Here is a 19,739-nt window from a genome sequence, read left to right as displayed (position 1 = left end):
GCACATCGTCACATGTACAACAGCAACATATTTACATCAGCACATTCACATCAACACATGCACATCAACACATCATCACATGCACATCACAAGCACATCAACACATGCACAACAACATTACAAGCACATCATCACATGCACATCATCACATGCACATCATCACATGTACAACAACATTACAAGCACATAACAAGCACATAACCACAAACACATCATCACAAGCACATCAACACATGCACATCATCACATGTACAACAACATTACAAGCACATAACCACAAACACATCATCACAAGCACATCATCACATGCACATCACATGCACATCATCACATGTACAACAACATTACAAGCACAAACATCATCACATGCACATCATCACATGCACATCAACACATACACATCAACACATGTACAACAGCAACATATTTACATCAGCACATTCACATCAAAACATGCACATCAACATTCACATTATCACATGCGCATCAACACATGCACATCATCACATGTACAACAACATTACAAGCACAACATCATCACATGCACATCATCACATGTACAACAGCAACATATTTACATCAGCACATGCACATCACCACATGCACATCAACATCACATGCACAACATCATCACATGCACATTATCACATGCACATCATCACATGTACAACATTACAAGCACATCATCACATGCACATTCACAACAACAATATGCACAACATCACATTCAGAACATCACATGCACATCAACATTCACATCAGCACATGCATATCACCAGATGCACATCAACATCACATGCACAACATCATCACATGCACATTATCACATGTACAACATTACAAGCACATCATCACATGCACATCAACATCACATGCACATTATCACATGCACATCATCACATGTACAACATTACAAGCACATCATCACATGCACATTCACAACAACAATATGCACATCACATTCAGAACATCACATGCACATCAACATTCACATCAGCACATGCATATCACCAGATGCACATCAACATCACATGCACAACATCATCACATGCACATGCACATTATCACATGCACATCATCACATGTACAACATTACAAGCACATCATCACATGCACATTCACAACAACAATATGCACATCACATTCAGAACATCACATGCACATCAACATTCACATCAGCACATGCATATCACCAGATGCACATCAACATCACATGCACAACATCATCACATGCACATTATCACATGTACAACATTACAAGCACATCAACATCACATGCACATTATCACATGCACATCATCACATGTACAACATTACAAGCACATCATCACATGCACATTCACAACAACAATATGCACAACATCACATTCAGAACATCACATGCACATCAACATTCACATCAGCACATGCATATCACCAGATGCACATCAACATCACATGCACAACATCATCACATGCACATTATCACATGTACAACATTACAAGCACATCATCACATGCACATCAACATCACATGCACATTATCACATGCACATCATCACATGTACAACATTACAAGCACATCATCACATGCACATTCACAACAACAATATGCACATCACATTCAGAACATCACATGCACATCAACATTCACATCAGCACATGCATATCACCAGATGCACATCAACATCACATGCACAACATCATCACATGCACATTATCACATGTACAACATTACAAGCACATCAACATCACATGCACATTATCACATGCACATCATCACATGTACAACATTACAAGCACATCATCACATGCACATCAACATCACATGCACATTATCACATGCACATCATCACATGTACAACATTACAAGCACATCATCACATGCACATTCACAACAACAATATGCACATCACATTCAGAACATCACATGCACATCAACTTTCACATCAGCACATGCATATCACCAGATGCACATCATCACATGCACATTATCACATGTACAACATTACAAGCACATCATCACATGCACATCAACATCACATGCACATTATCACATGCACATCATCACATGCACATCGACATCACATGCACATCATCACATGCACATTATCACATGTACAACATTACCAGCACATCATCACATGCACATCAACATCACATGCACATTATCACATGCACATTATCACATGTACAACATTACAAGCACATCATCACATGCACATCAACATCACATGCACATTATCACATGCACATCATCACATGTACAACATTACAAGCACATCATCACATGCACATCAACACATGCACATCAACATCACATGCACATCATCACATGTACAACATTACAAGCACATCATCACATGCACATCAACACATGCACATCAACACATGCACATCAACATCACATGCACATCATCACATGCACATCAACACATGCACATCAACATCACATGCACATTATCACATGTACAACATTACAAGCACATCATCACATGCACATCAACATCACATGCACATCATCACATGCACATCATCACATGTACAACATTACAAGCACATCATCACATGCACATCAACATCACATGCACATCATCACATGCACATTATCACATGTACAACATTACAAGCACATCATCACATGCACATCAACATCACATGCACATTATCACATGCACATTATCACATGTACAACATTACAAGCACATCATCACATGCACATCAACATCACATGCACATTATCACATGCACATCATCACATGTACAACATTACAAGCACATCATCACATGCACATTCACAACAACAATATGCACAACATCACATTCAGAACATCACATGCACATCAACACATTCAGTACGTGTCATAGTAGTATAAAGACTTTGACTTGCTCTTTTTAAACTGCTGTAGAATATACATTTAAGCATATTTTCCTGCAAAGGTGATTACTGTATAAAGAATTATATGTATAAAATCACTACCATGATTTATAAATATTTTTAAACAATTTAATATATCCTCTAATATATCATATAATATATATATACATTTGTTCCTCTTTTATGCATTTAGCAGGTGCTTTTATCCAAAGCAACTTACAGTAGAGGCTCATAATTATTATAGGGATAGTTCACCCAAAAATCCAGCGTTAGCGTCAGTTCTGGCAGATCGCCTCAGTCAAGCTCGCATCAGCTGACTCCCAGGTGACTCACATCTACCTATAGGAATACGACACCTATCACAGCATCCATATATAAGCTCCTTCAGTATTATCAGTTGCTATCGCATTTCTCAGGAGCTAATTACCCTCCTCCATCCCCAGCTCCTCCTCTCTTCAGTCAGGGTTGGCCTTATGATTCCCCTGAATCAAACTAATTCTTGAAATATGTCTACATGTTAAATTATTGACAATTATATCTGATATTGGTTCTGTTCTGTTTACCCTAAGGGGGGTTATTGCTGCTCTCCCTTTTCTTATCCATGCTAGGCTGCATGGATGCACAGGGAGTTCTTGCCCAGAACAGAACCACCGCCAATACAAACTCCATGCAATTATCAGTCATATTTGATGATAGTGGTCCTGACAGAAATGTAAATTCTGTCATAATTTTTCATTGTTTACCTATATAAATTTCTTTCTGCTGAGGAACACACAAAAAAAGATATTTTAAAGAAGTTGGGAACCAAATAACATTGGACCCCACTGACTTTCACTGTATACACTAAATTAAGATCTTTTGTGTTTCACACTCATGGTGAACAGTCAGTTTAATAGAATTAATAATAAATCTTGTATATCGAATGCATTTTAAATTATGAAATATCTTAAAATAAAATATACCTTGCTCCATAGCTGTTGTAAATGCATGTGTGGTATAAAATGTGTGGGTGTAAAATATTTATATGTGACACTGGAAGTATAACGTGTGTTTGTGTGTGTAAAGTGATGAATGTTGTTCATATGCCCTCCTGAACTGCAGGCACTGCTGAACACCTCACTGCACGCTCAAATAATGACACACACACACACACACACGCACACGTACACACACACACACACACACACACACACGCGCGCGCACACACACGTTTATCTAAACAAGCATGTCAAAGGTGTGTTAAAGCGAATTATAATAACTTCTGACTAACTCTAAAACTGTATAAATCAGTTTTTATCTTTGAGAACGTGAGCAAAAGGAAGTTGTTACATTAAACACATTAAACTCTTACATTGTCACATTAAACTCTTCTGGAGGCAGTTTTATGCACAGAGTCACAGGAATATGAGGCCAGATTAATCAGATGGTGTTTTCAATCCATTAATGAAGCACTAATAAACTCCCATCGATGTGTGCAGTGTTTGTGTTTGTGTGACTGTTAATTAGTTAGTGCTGATAGTTGTCTGTCACATACACACACAACAAGCACACACACACAGTGAAGGTGTCATGTACACCTGTTGATTATTCTTCTCATAATTAATGTGTACACACCCAGGCTAATTATTCTGCAACGTTTGATTAATGACTTTAGAGTCTCGGTGTCTCAGACAGAGAGGACAGCTGGGAAATGATTGATGAACACACACGGCGCACGACACGGAAGCTGTCATACGTGTACATGCAACACACACACACACGGTCTTGCTTTGCTTCACAACAGAGTTTTTCTTATAGAGATCAAATGCTGCACTTGTGTGGTTTAATTGAATTGTTTTATATATGCAAATGACCTGTGTTGTTATTGGCCTTGTGTGTGTTCATCAGGACAGAAAGTTGCTGAATACTGAATCTGTGTTGATATGTAAATGTGGGTGGGCATATGTTAATGAGTTCATGGTTTAGATGTCAATTTAAAAGATGAAAACTCTGCTCTCTATCTTGTATAAATTATATATTATACATGCATTGACTGTCTTTCTCTTTTTGTCTGTTTGTCTTCAGCTTTTAGAGTTTGACAAAGAGCTGGCTGTGTTTAAGGACCGTCTGCATGAGCTGGACATCTCGTTTCCTCCGAGGTACGAGCACTTACAGTATGACTGAAGTACAGTCAGCACACGTTTAGCACACGCATGATGAACAAAGTTTGACCGGACCAGAACCATCAAGTTTTGAGACCGTGTTGATGTCCACTTTCATGAGCCACATGCACTGATTCTCTCAGATTTTGTTTGTGTAAATGGTGGTTATTATGAGTGTATATAATAATAATAATAATAATAATAATAATAATAATGTATAAAGTTTTTAGATATATTATTTAATGTATAAAGTTTATAATATTAATAATAATAGAATTTATTATTTTTAATTTATCATGATTATAAATATATAAAATGTATACATTAGAATATTGACGAATATAATAATTTATAAAGTAAATAATAATTATTAATATTATTTTAATTTATAACATTTATAATGTATTTTATTTGTAGAGTTTAATACACTAATAATAAATAATAATAATTTATAAAGTTGACAAATATATTGATTTTTGAAGCTGATATTTTATCAAACATTTTATAATAATATAATTTTAAATAATAATAATAATAATATTTTAGAATATCAATGAATATAATAATATTCAGTTATTTAATATAATATTTATAAAGTTAATATTATTAATATTATTTTAATTTATAACATTTATAATGTATTTTATTTGTAGAGTAATACATTCATAATAATAATAATAATTTATAAAGTTGATAAATATATTGATTTATAAAGTTAATGATACTAATAATATTTATTATTTTAATTTATAACATTTAGACATGTATTTTATTTATAAAGTTTATAATAGTGAAGATGCTGATATCAATATTATAATAATTTAAATTTTATTAATATAGTTTATAAATATATTGTTGAGTGTATAAAGTTTTTAATAACGATTGTATTCTCAATAATAATAATAATAATACATTATTAGTGACATTTTATATATATATATATATATATATATATATATATATATATATATATATATATGTATAAACATAATAATAATATTTAATAATACTGTATATTAAATGTATAAAGTATTTAATAATAATGATTGTATTTTAATAATAATAATAGTTATCATTACACTGATAGTAATAATTCATTAATTACAAACCTGAACCTCTTATCCAGCTCGGGTTAAGTAGTGCTGTTTTGTACTAATTCATACTCATATTCATGTTTTTTACTCATATTGTAACGCTGACAGAAACGCTCCAGATTTGTAAACCACATGCAAGACAATATAATCACATTGTCACTTTATCGGTGATGATATCAGCCTTCAGATCCGTGTAGAGTCACAGACGTCTGCTCCTCCAGAGACAGTTTGACCCTTCTCTCCTGCCTTAATATTCTAAAGCCATAGTGGATCATCCTCAAACAAATGAATTTACAATTAGCCCTTTCAGAGCGCCGGGTGTGCGACGCGAAGCACAGCGCGCTCTTATGTTTAGCGCGGACGAACTAATGATGCTCGACCTTTGGCGTCAGCGCTGACTCGATCAGAGCAGATAATGAAGCGCTGTAATCAAACAATAATTACTTGATGAAGTGCCGCTGCGACTGTGAGGAGAGCGTGTGTTCATTTACATGGCTTTACATAAGGGACAGGTGGATTTATGGAGGGTTCACAGTGTTTGCATTTGTCTTGGCCGTACGATGAAACTGTGGAACGGACGTCACAGGAAGTCCACGCGCTCTTCAAAATCTAAAGCCGCTAATGAGTGCATTAAACTTGATTGGATGCATGCTGTATCTGTTTCAGGACGCATTATAATGAATAGAGATGAGTGAACTTACACACACGCGCACGCTGTCAGATACGCCTCTTGAGTAATCAAGAAACAGCGATTGTTCTTTGTCACACAGAAACACGCCTTGCCATCTGTGCGCTTATATAAGAGGCCGTCGAGGTCACACACACACACACACACACACAGTTCATTCTTCATATTGAGTGCAGGATCTCACTCACATTAGCTGCTGCATCTTCATCACTGATCTGTTCTTGTGCTGATATCATTACACAGGCTGCAGAATATCACAACCTTTAAGTTCAGTGATTTATCAATCACATTTAGAGCTGCATGTGTGTTTGTATGCATGCACACCTTTATAAAAGATTGCCATGGTATCAGACGCTAATGCATTCACATTTACATTCATGCATTTGGCAGACGCTTTCATTCTAAGTGACTTGCATTGCATTCAAGATATACATGTGATCAGTTACTGTTCCAGCACTCTGATACTAATACTAGTGATCATTTTTTCAGTGAAACACCATTTAGCTTCAAACCAAAACCAAAAGTTTATGTAATAAGCAATTAATTCATCAAATTGATTTAATAATAAACACTCAAATAACATATAAACATTTATATTGCATATAAGGCAACTTTTTAATGATATAATTGTTTCTGCTCCAATTCGTTGTTGAAATATAAACATTTAAATGCCAGCTGTCATAACTTGATTTCATGACAGATTCATTGGTTCATAAATTAAATCATGAAAACAACAAGTTAAATAAAAATTGAATATGAAATGATTCATTTGTGCTATAACTAGTAGTAAAGAAGCTTGAATTTCATGATAAAATTTACATAATTGGTCAGATTTGACTGTTGAAAACAGTCGTATTTTTGTGGAAACTGTGATACATTTTATTTTTCAGGATTCTTTGATGAATAGAAAGTTCAAAAGAACAGTATTTATTTGAAATAGAATCTTTTGTAACAATATAAATGTCTTTAATGTCACTTTTGATCAATTTAATGCATCTGTGATGAATATAAGTATAAATTTCTTAAAAAAAAAAAAAAATCTTTTAAAATGATAATACCAAAATACCCTACAACAGTGTGCATCACTAATAAATACCATTGTACTAAATGATTCCCATGTTTATTTACCATGCAACATGTCCAGAAAAGCACGGTAGTTGAGTTGGTCTGGGGTGTTTTGGCGCTTCAGAGCAGGACGACACATGTTTTAACCTCTAGTCGCTGATGCTCCGTGTGTTTGAGAATGTGCAACATGTTGTAAAAGCACATGAAAGGCGCTGTGGAGCCGTGTGTTTGAGCGCGACCCTTCACACGTCCAGCGCTCACACAGGGATGTGTGGAATTTGATCGTCTCCCGCCAACTTCTGGAGCTGGAGTCGTGCCGACTGCGACAATCAACCCAGAAACACACTGAAAATCATAAACACATCACTAACAAAAACTCTAGTAGCCTGGTTATTTGGACTATGGTAGTGTAGTGCTCTACAGTCATGGGCAAACATCGGGAATTGTGAAACTGACATGGAAAATCATAGAAATGAATAAAAGTTTAAAGGGGACGTATCATGATGTGCATCATGATATGTCCATCTACCAACCCAGAAAACGTGAAAAAGGACAACCCAGTAACTTTGTTTTGGTAAGCCTTTCTCTGCAAGCATGTGAAAAAACGATCCGCTCAGATTTCGCAGCCCCAAGTGTCGAAGGAAGGGGATTATAATATCACCGCCCCTTAATCTGCATGTTTCCACCCACGGCACCATTTTTTTTCCACAAACGTCAACGATGTACCAGTTTTAATGCCATGGGAAAAGTTTGAGCAAAGCATGCTAACTGTTCTGTCGTTGGCTGCACAGATGACACTGAACTCTTTTTAGGCCATGTTGGGCTGCTTTAGAGAAGAGGAAGAGTTGTTGTAGTAGAGTAGTGTTACCATGCTGTCATTTTACGCCGGACTGCTTTATAAATTCAGTGCTGGATTTGCACAAAAGATTAACATGACGACACATGCTAGTGGATGAGTTGAATCAACTCCACAGCAACTACATAAATTTATCCACTAACCATTCAGAAACGTCCCGTTTCATTCTAAAAGTTGTAACTTCTTCTGAGTCTCTCCATCAGTGTCGACTCCGGTTTGAACAATGTAAGGCTGAACACCGTTACTCACAATCCTCATTTTGGCTGCGTGAGATTCTCCAGCTTTGTTGTTGTTGAGCTGTTAAAGCTCCGCCCTCTTCTGGAAAGTGGGCCGGGAGCAGCAGCTCATTTGCATTTAAAGGGACACACACAAAAACGGAGTGCTTTTGCTCACATCCAAATAGGGGCAAATTTGACAAGCTATAATAAATGATCTGTGCGGTATTTTGAGCTGAAACTTCACAGACACATTCTGGAGACACCAGAGACTTATATTACATCTTGTGAAAAGGGGCATAATTGGTCCCCTTTAATAATATGGGTGAGTATTAAATGTTTCTAGTTATTCTTACTGTGTAATCTTTATAACAAGATTTGTATATAATTATTTCTTATCCAGTAATTTATGAATGGCTGGAAAAGTCATGGAAAATTGTACTTTGGAGGTACATCATGAAAATAAAAATCATGCTATATGAATATGGTAGTCATTCAGTACACTTCCATTTAAATGTTTGGGGTCGGTAAGATTTTTTTAAATGTTTTTGAATGAAGTCTCTTCTGCTCACCAAGGCTGCATTTATTTGAACAAAAATACAGTAAAAATTGTGAAATATTATTCCAATTTAAAATAACTGTTTTCTATGTGAATATATAGTAAACTGTAATTTATTCCTGTGATCAAAGCTGAATTTTCAGCATCATTACTCCAGTCTTCAGTGTCACATGATCCTTCAGAAATCATTCTAATATGATGATTTGATGCTCAAGAAGCATTTCTGAATATTATCAATGTTGAAAACAGTTGTGCTGCTTCAGATTTTTGTGGAAACCATCATACATTTCATTTTTCATGATTCTTTGATGAATAGAATGTTCAAAAGAAAAGCATTTATTTGAAATAGAATCTTTTGTAACATTATAACACTCTCAGAACTCATTAATGTACATTATTATATTCTACCAGCCTGAATGAACATATAGCAGGAGTGTCTGTACATTTGGCCCTGAATGTTCTCGTTCAGACGGAGATGTTTCCCTCATTGATGAATAGTGATTGATTTAATGGCAGTGCATTAGCTCCACTGCTGTATGATTTTATTGTAAGACTTTCTGTGTAAAATCAATGCAGAAATTGAGTAGTGCAGTCGGCCTGTGGGAATTCCCAGGATGATGAGAGAGTGCAGGAAGATCATGCTATTTGTTTCACTAACCGGGTTACTGGGAAGAGAAGCGATCGGCGGTGACCTGCTCCATCGCTCCTCTGATGGCTAGAAATATGTCCGGCCGGAGCGGCGTGGCTCCGGGTCCGTGTGTGAGTGTTTGTGGAGTCTAGACGGGTGAGATTGCGGGTCGTGAGGTGAGTGTGTGAAGGGTCGGAGGTGATGTACAGTTATTCTTCACCGTTTGGTGAGGATGTGGAGACCCGCGAGTCTCTCGAACACAGCGGCTAAAGCTCAAAGCTGAAAACACTAAACCAAAGAACTTTTGCTATCATTTTACCATGGTACTTTTTGGAATGGATTCGTTGTTTACTCCACTCAGATGAAACTAGCGTACTTTATAAATGATTAATTTCCTTCTTTTTTTTTTGTGTAAACAGCTCATTTCTATTAATTTCCGTGACAGCGCTGTGTCTTGTATGACATTATTATACAGACGTTAGTTCCGGTCCGCAAAACTGATTGAACACGAGCGCTGATATTTTCTCTCTGATTGTTCTGCCTCGGCCTTCCTTTGGAAGTGTTTACTGCAGAAATGCACAAAATAGCTCCCATATTGTGTCTGAAATGTCATTTACTCAGATTTCTCACATTTATAAAAATAAAATAAAGTTAATTATTGTCTATATAAAAGTTATTATATTATTATATTATAAATGTTTTATATTAAAATTTATTGAAATTCCTATAGTAAATATACTTTTTGAATTATTAATAATAATAATTGTATCTCATCAGCTAGATATTGATCTTTGTCTTATTGGACACATTTGTATAACTCTTTAAAAATATATGTAAAAAATCTATTCCAAATATTTTTACCTGACATTTAAATGTCAATTCATACAGAAACTTTTAAGAAAAAAATGTAATTTTTATATCAATATGTAAATCTATTCCAAATATTGTTACCTGATATTTAAATGCCAATGCATACAGAAATTTATTAGAAAAAATGTAATTTTTACATTAAAATTTAAATTTATTCCAAATATTATTACCTGATATATAAATGCCAGTGCATCCTGAAAATGTTAGTTTCATATTAAAATTAATATATTTTCCAAATATTGTACAAAAAAATTATATTAATATGTAAAACTATTCCAAATATTGTTACCTGATATAATGCATCCAGAAATTTCTAAAAAATGTAATTTTATATTAAAATTTAAATATTTTTCAAATATTGTTACCTGATATTTAAATGTCAATGCATACAGAAATTTCTAACAAACATGTAATTTTTATATTAAAATTTAAATATATTTCAAATATTATTACCTGATATTTAAATACCAATGCATCCTGAAATTTCTAACAAACAAAATGTCATTTTTATATTAAAATTTAAATGTATTCCAGATATTGTTGCCTGATATTTAAATGCCAATGCATCCAGAAATTACTAAGAAAAAAAAATTATATTAAAATTTAAATCTATTCCAAATACTGTTACCTGATATTTAAATGCCAATGCATCCTGAAAAAAAAAAAGAAAAAAAAAAGTATATTAAAACACATTGTACTGCTTTGGATTCTTTTAGAAATATTTTCAAAATACACAAAATAGCTGCTATAATGTATCTGAAATATAATAAACATTTAAATCTGCTCCAATTGTTCAATTGTCCATTGTTACTTGACATTTAAATGCCAATGCATACAGAAATATGTCTAATGTTATTAAATTCTCATGCAGTATTATGCAGAATGTAGCTGTTCTTGTATTTTAAAGGTGCACTGTACGCATCTCTCATGCGATGTTCATTTTGCAGATTCACAATGAATAATTGTGACCGTCTTCATGTCAGGAAACCGTACGACGTCACCCGTGTGAGGTGAAGAAGGCCTTGTGTTTCTGATGCGTTCATACTGATGAATAAAAACACTCATTGACAGTGAAGTGACATTGTTGAGACTCTGAATGTGAGGCCGTTTAGCACTGAAGTGACATCTTTCATTAAGACACTTAATAAACACACATGCATCTGTGTTTATTGTGTTTCTGAGAGGGAGTGTGTGTGTGTCATCGTTTCAGCAGGTTGACTGATGAACATTGTGGCTTTTCATGGTTAAAATGAGGATTTTTACCAGACAAACTCATCATTGTGAGAAAACCACAAGTGGAAAAGTTGCTGTGTGAGTCATGATCTCATTTACTGTGTGCTGTAATCTAATGTAAAGACAATCTTAAATCATAAAGAGATTTGATTATAGTTCATCATTTGAGGAAATTGCCTTTTTCCTCTTGCCTAACACACACACACACACACACACACAGAGACACCTCTCTGTAACTCTACATTTGATTGACAGCTCCAGTTCTGTCCAACCCCATGATTCTGTGCTGTAATAGTCATGTGACCTCTGCCCTGTCATTAATAGCGTATCTCTTATCGGTGTTTCCCGTCCCTTCAGTCTCTTTGTGTTCACAGTTTATACGGCCCTCATTAAACCAGGCGTCTCAATGAATCAGTGTTTGGCTTGTCACTTATTTGTCATTGTGCAGAACAAGATAACCGGCCACAGTGGCGCTCGGACAGGGTCACGTGACCGAGACAAGCACTTAAAGGGACAGTTCACCCGAAAATGATCATTCTGTCATCATTTACCTGCCCTCATGTCGTTCAAACCTGTTTGACTGACTGACTTCATTCATCGGTGTAAAACTTGAACTATTAAAAATCATTTTTGTTTAATTAAAATAAAAAGTTGGATTTATGTGTATGTCCTTTACAGTTTGACACAAGAAACTCATACAGGTTTAAAACAGCATGAGGGCGAGTGAATGATGATCCTTTAACATCTGAATCAAACCTCTTTTTAACTTTGTTAACGGCTAGTATTAGTAGAATGGTTAAACTGGTGTGAGAATCTCATTGAGTCGCTCACTCACTGTAACACACACAGGTGGGCAATTGTTGAGTTTATCAGTGTGGCCCCATTAATTAGTGTAATTAGTCTTGGCACGAGTGTGATAGTGTCTGACGGTCTCCGGTTCACACACCCAGCGGCAGCGTTTACTCTGCCAGATACGTTTGTGCGCGGCTAATCGACAGCATTAATCACCTGCCCTGCGGCTCCGCGACGCTGTTTGCTGTTGCATTAGAGTGTGTGTGAGTGTGTATGCGTGTGAGTCTGTGTGATTGTGTTTGTGTGAGAGAGAGTGTGTGTGTTTGTGTGTGTGTGTGTGTGTGTGTGTGTGTGTGTGTGTGTGTGTTTGTGACATATCAGGACACAAATTTGTATAATGACAGGTATTACAAGGAGAGGGTGACTCATGAGGACATTACTCCATGTCCCCATTTTTCAAAAGGCTTATAAATCATAAAGAATGAGTTTTTGTGAGAAAGTAAAAGTGTGCACAGTTTCCTGTGACGGGTAGGTTTAGGAGTAGGGGTAGTGTAGGGCTATAGAAAATACAGTTTGTACAGTATAAAAACCATTACGCCTATGAAATGTCCCCACAATTCACAAAATCAAACCTGAGTGTGTGTGAGTGTGTGTGTGTGTGTGAGTGTTTGAGTGTGTGAGAGCGTGTGTGAGCTTGTGTTTGTGTGTGTTAGACTGTACGTGAGTGTGTGTTAAGCGTGTGTGTTGAGTGTGTGTGTGTGTGAGCTTGAGTTTGAGTGTTAGACTGTACGTGAGCGTGCGTGAGTGTGTGAGCGTGTGTGTGTGTGTACACTTCCGTTCAAAAGTTTGGGCTAAGTAAGATTCAAAAAAGTAAAAATGAATAGTTTTATTCATCAAGGATTCATTAAACTGATCAAAAGTGACAGTAAAGACATTTATAATGTTACAAAAGATTCTATTTTGAATAAATTCTGTTCTTTTGAACTTTATATTCATCAAATAACCCTGAAAAATAAAATGCATGACGGTTTCCACAAAAATCTGAAGCAGCACAACTGTTTTCAACATCGATAATAATCAGAAATGTTTCTTGAGCAGCAAATCAGCATATTAGAATGATTTCTGAAGGATCATGTGACACTGAAGACTGGAGTAATGATGCTGAAAATACAGATTTGATCACTGGAATAAATTGCAGTTTACTATATATTCACATAGAAAACAGCTGTTTTACATTATAATAATATCTCTGGTTTTTAGTATATTTTTGATGAAATAACCGCAGCCTGTCAGTGTTTGTCCTGATGATACAGACACCTCCTCCTGCTGTCAAGCATCACGGATCAGTTTCAAAGATCTTCCCGGTCCAGATCTGCTTAATCCAGCTGAAGGAGCACATGTAAAACTTCCTGTAGGGTTTGTGTGGGCCACCCTGAAGAAAGCTGGTGTCTTTGAAGAGCCTCTCCCGCCCCTTAATTCCCACACTCTGCATCTCTATCCCTCATTATCCAGCTCTCCACTCTCTCTATCCTCTGCTATCATTCACTCACTCTGTCTTTCATCCTCAGAATCATCTCTCCAGCGGCTCTTTAGCATACCAAAACTGCCCTTCATTTCCACATGCTTAAAGTGCCATCAATGCTAATTGCGCTCAGGCGTTCTGCAAAGCCCCCTCGCCGGGTCTTGTTTGGCCACACGGTCGGGGGCCTGTGTGTTAGCCGGATGTGGGCTAACTAGCACCCCTCCCTCTTTAACCCCCACTAACCACCTCGGTTAGACCCTTGACCCTTCGGTCGTCATGGTGACGGTCAGTTTTGCGCAGAAGCGGCTGATGCTGATGGCGTTGTTGACCACTGCGGTGTTTGACTAGCTGATTCCACTAAATGAGCGGATCGTCCGTCTCGGCAACCGTGTGATGAGCTGCTTTCATGGCCAATTGACCAAAGCGAGTGCCTGTGTGTGTCCTAGCAGCCGCTCTCTCGGCACCGTGTGTTTGCTTCATGAACACATGCACTTCTTTGCTCAGATTCAAAACATTCATGTCTTATTTCACCTCAGTGTTAAACGAGATAAAAATAAATTGCATTTTGCATAAAGTTGAGTCTAAAATTTTTTGCATTATTCTCGTGACACACATTTTCTACCCAACTATCATTAATGTAATTCAAAACCATCTCATAATGAGAAGAAAATGTTATTTAAATAATATATTATTAATTATTTAAAGTACATTTTAAAACAATTGAAATTATACATCACAGTAGTTTTTGTTGTACTGATTTTAATTTGCAAAAAAATCACAGTATTTTTGCAAAAAAATCTCATATTTTGAAGAAAATAATATAATATTTATATATTAAATTATATTATTTAAAGTACATTTTACAACAGAATTGAAAATGTACAACTAATTTTTTGAAGAAAATTATATAAAATATATATATTATATTGTTTAAATGTTATATTATTTAAAGCACATTTAAAACATAATGGAAAATATACATCACAAATTTTTGTTGCACTGAATTTATTTGATGCTATAAATTGTTATTTAAAGTACATTTTAAAATACAATTGAAAATGTATATCACAGTATTTTTTTTTTTTTGCCAAAAAAAATCTCATAATGTGAAGAAAATAATTTATTATTCAAATAATATATTTAAATTATATTTTTAAAGTACATTTAAAAACTGTTGAAAGTATACATCACCAGTTTTTGTTGTACTGAATTTATGCAATAATTTATTATTTAAATTATATTATTTGAAATACATTAAAAAAAACGCATGAACGTACACATTTTCTTAAATTGAATTTATTGTATGCTGAAAAAAATAAATGTGTCATTACTGCATTGTAGTAATGAGAATTTAAAGGGAAATGCATTTAATTGCAATGAAAATAATGTCTTTAAAATGAGAAAAAATGCGCTTTCAATTAAAAAAAAAATGATGTGCAGCATGAACTAAAGATGTTTTTGCAAGATGATTAGGACACACATTTCAGCCATTCATGCTCTGAAGGGTCTGATTTTGATCTCATGTAGGAACTCCATCATGAACATCATAACACTGTTATCTGGACGGCTTGATCTGATGTCCATTGTGTCTGTATCATGTACCATCTGCTCCCTGTGAGCCGTCAGACGGTGCGCACGGCACATCTTGAACTTGTCTCTGATTGGTCCCGGGTTTTAAAAGGCTTTTGGCTACTGCTCTGCCCAATTCGCACTGCATTAATTCAGTCATTATAGACACAGAATGACACTGATCACAATCGAGTACTGCGCAATATATAAGTGAACAATGTGTCTGTTTCCTGCAGTTATCCGTACAGTGAGGACTCCAGTCAGGGAAAGCAGTACATGAACACTCGATGTCCCGCCTGGTGTGACCGAATCCTCATGTCCGCCTCGGCCAAAGACCTGCTCATAAAGGTGAGACGATCACGAATGTTAACACCTGAATCCTTTGGGACAGATTTAAAAGCTTAATTTCGTGTCTGTCATATTTACCTTGAACTTTTGACATACAAGAGGTGATTGTAATATAAAAACGCAACGTTTCAGAACTCAAAGCATCCTTATTAGTCCAAAAACAGCTTTTACATAAACTAACCTGCCAAAATGACTTCCTCACCTTGATCTGCATCAAATGTGTCTGGACAAGATGATTTTCAGTTTTGTTTGTTTGTTTGTTTTTTACACTTGTTGGTTAATGAGCTAGTCAGTGAGCGCTGATCAAAACCCTGACTGTTGCATTTATGAGCTCGACACATTAAAATGAACGTGTTTGATGGAGTGCATGTAAATATAATACTGTAATCCACAGTTCCACATAATCATAATCACGCAGTTCCACATAAATTATGCTTATTTCATATGCAAATATCACAAGTCTTAAAGGAGACAAGCCCCTTATACAAAGTGTTTAAATCAAAGGGCAAAAATCAGGGTGGAAAATGGACTTGTATTTCTACATTGACCTTTTTTGATGTAGAAATCTTACTAGCATTAAAATTGCAGCTCGGGAAACATTATCGCACGACCGCTTATATAATCATATAGATGTTTTTGTGCTTCATAAACGTTCATCTGCTCCATTCTCCATGATAAACCCAATGTGTCAAGCCAAGATTCAAGATCTTTATTTTCATCTGTACTTTAGTACAATGAATTTCTTATTTTGTCCATTCCTCTCAAGAAAGACGGGGTAGAAGGGCATAAGAAACAATAAAATGCAAAGAAAATAATACACAGTACAATAAGTGGCATGCACATATGCACAGTATGAATATTAAGAAACAGCTAGAAGCTAAAGTTCGTAAACAAACTTAAATGTTGGCTTGAGAAAGCCTAAATGGGCAGTCAAAAGAGCCAAAGTACATGTCTGTCCGAAAAAATAAATAAATAAATATTTTCTTGTATGTAGGGCTGTAAAACAAACAATTACTTTGATGACTGATTGTTTATTGAATCTTTTATTGATTAATCTATTGATTATTTTTGGCTCACTTTTTTTATCTACTGTGCACTAACATTTAAATTAATCATTTAATTATTGTGTACATACATGTTTTTACATTGTACTTTTATTTTAAAAAATACCTGATACGATAAGCAATGAGAACAGTAAAAGGTAGGTAATGATAAAGTGACTAGTAGTGATAAATGATCTTTATTTTGAGGTTTCAGAAGGGTTTGCTTCTGAGGACAAAAAGAGAAGAAACCATCAGTGCAATAACTTGATTTTTATTTTTTTAGATTAGAAGACAACTGCTTTAAACACTTCATATTTTGTAATATTGATTTGACTGCACTGATACTATCGAAAGAGAACAAAACTTGAACTGAATTGAGTTGCTTTGAATTAGTCTCGTATTTGAAGTTTGCATCGACTCTGTTTATTATTGTGAAGCTGCTTTAAAGCAGTCTGTATTGTTTAAAGCTGACTTGACACTAGTAACAGTATTGATGCTCGACTTAAACAGCACTAATGACGTGACGTCCTTCAGGTCAAGCATTAATGAAGGTGCCGCTGACCTCTCAGATACACCGACTCTCACTTCAGCGCTGTTTGTTTTCTTAATAGTCGTCAAGTAGCTCAGACAAACTGTGAGCGCGAGCGTTTGCGATGAGCCCCGGCCGGCGCTCTGTCTAACACAGATTGTTTAGACACGGGCCTGTAAACAGCCTCATCTATCATGACGCGCTCTGTTAGCTCTACGTCATGTTATTTTCTGCTTGCCGAGCCCTAACACGGCAAAGGTCCAGCGGCGGCGCGGCCGCGGTAATGAATACCCAGTCAAGCGGAGGCAGAGGAACGGCCCCGGCCCCAGCCGTAATTTGTTTATCTGTCTAAAGATTACGCAGGCCGAAAATCCACAATTTTATGCTGCCTTTGTAAATTATCAAGCCCACGTTTGATGAATGAATCACGGCTTTGGGAGGCACGGGACGCCACAAAGACACACACGCGCGCGCTCGGGAGTTTCAGGTTGTGTGTGTTTTTGTGACCGGTGCGTTATTGAAGTTCATTCACATTTGAGTTTCTCTTCTGCATTCGTGTGAGTTTGTGATGCTGTTTTCAAAGACTGTTTAGTTCAGCTCAGAAAACTCAATCTGTGTGCGTGTGTTTTAAAGTGCACTACATCACATTTCTGTCTCGGTCGATTCAGAGCATTATTTTCAATTTGGATGAATATGATTAATGCTTTTGCTGCTTTTCAAGCTCCTGAAGTTTTTGCACTTTGATTTATTGGCACTAAAGTCTAACAATGTAATAGTATTTTGCATGGATTCGTTTTGTGTCTTTAATCATGTTGTGTGTGTGTGTTTTGCAGCCAGAGAATGAGGAGAAATCAATAACGTATGACAACATCGGACCCAACGTGTGTATGGGGGACCACAAGGTACAACTAACCAACCTCTCCAACTAGTTTGTGTGTGTGTGTGTGTGTGTTTAGATGATCTGATTAGATCTGACCTAAAATGATTGATAAACATGAACTGTTCTTTTAAAGGTTTTAAGGGTTTGTGTTAGTCATTATAAGCGTTTTAGTGATGTAAGGGTTCTGTAGTCATTATTTACTGTCAGTGCTTTTATATAAAAGCTTAATATTATTAAGTTATTTCATCTGTACTGAACTAGAACAGCTTGTTTAGGTCTGAATCAGTCACACCAAACATTCAGGAAAATGATTTCACAGTAAATTAAAATTTAGACAGTGTCTCTGTAAAAACCTTCAGTAAGTTTTCTTTATTTCACATTAAAGCTGCTGAGAGTTTAAAATTTTTTCCATTTTCACATTGTAGCAAGATTGAATTTTCTGAATCAACACACACTTCTGTTCCTCCTGTGATGGTGCCATAGATAAAAGACAGGAAAGACCAATCAAAAACCAGTATGCAAATAGATTCTTAAAGAATACCAATCGGAATTCAGTATGCAAATGATGCCAGCCCTGTTAGTTGAAGGCTGAACATTCTAAGTGTGAATGTGTGGAACATATCCAGTGTGACTAGGAGATTTTCACACTGAAAAACAAAAATACTGTAGATTTAAGTTATCTACAACACTTTTGATTAGTGTTTTTATATTGTGTGAATAAAGCTGAATTATAAAGAATAAAAAATTAAGTTTTTTAAGGATAGATGATGTCTTCAGTTAAATATTCCTCATTTTTTTATTTTATGATTTTTATTTTACCATTTATACAATTTCAAACAGTTATTTTAGA

General features: G+C 35.6%; 1 protein-coding gene across 2 annotated transcripts in view; it reads left to right on the top strand.

Moving 5' to 3' along the window:
• Positions 1-19,739, top strand: part of LOC125276508 (inositol polyphosphate-5-phosphatase A) — a 182,039-nt gene that overhangs the window by 159,790 nt on the left and 2,510 nt on the right. For both annotated transcript variants that reach the window (XM_048204033.1, XM_048204034.1), the window contains 3 exons: positions 4,922-4,995; positions 16,326-16,437; positions 18,843-18,911. In XM_048204033.1, coding sequence (XP_048059990.1) covers positions 4,922-4,995; positions 16,326-16,437; positions 18,843-18,911 — 255 coding nt within the window. The remainder of the gene's footprint in view (positions 1-4,921; positions 4,996-16,325; positions 16,438-18,842; positions 18,912-19,739) is intronic.

The sequence above is a fragment of the Megalobrama amblycephala genome, linkage group LG10, assembly GCF_018812025.1.
Source record: "Megalobrama amblycephala isolate DHTTF-2021 linkage group LG10, ASM1881202v1, whole genome shotgun sequence".
Taxonomy (NCBI): Eukaryota; Metazoa; Chordata; class Actinopteri; order Cypriniformes; family Xenocyprididae; genus Megalobrama; species Megalobrama amblycephala.
Note: the sequence above shows the minus strand (reverse complement) of the source record. Positions and strands in the feature narration are given on the sequence as shown.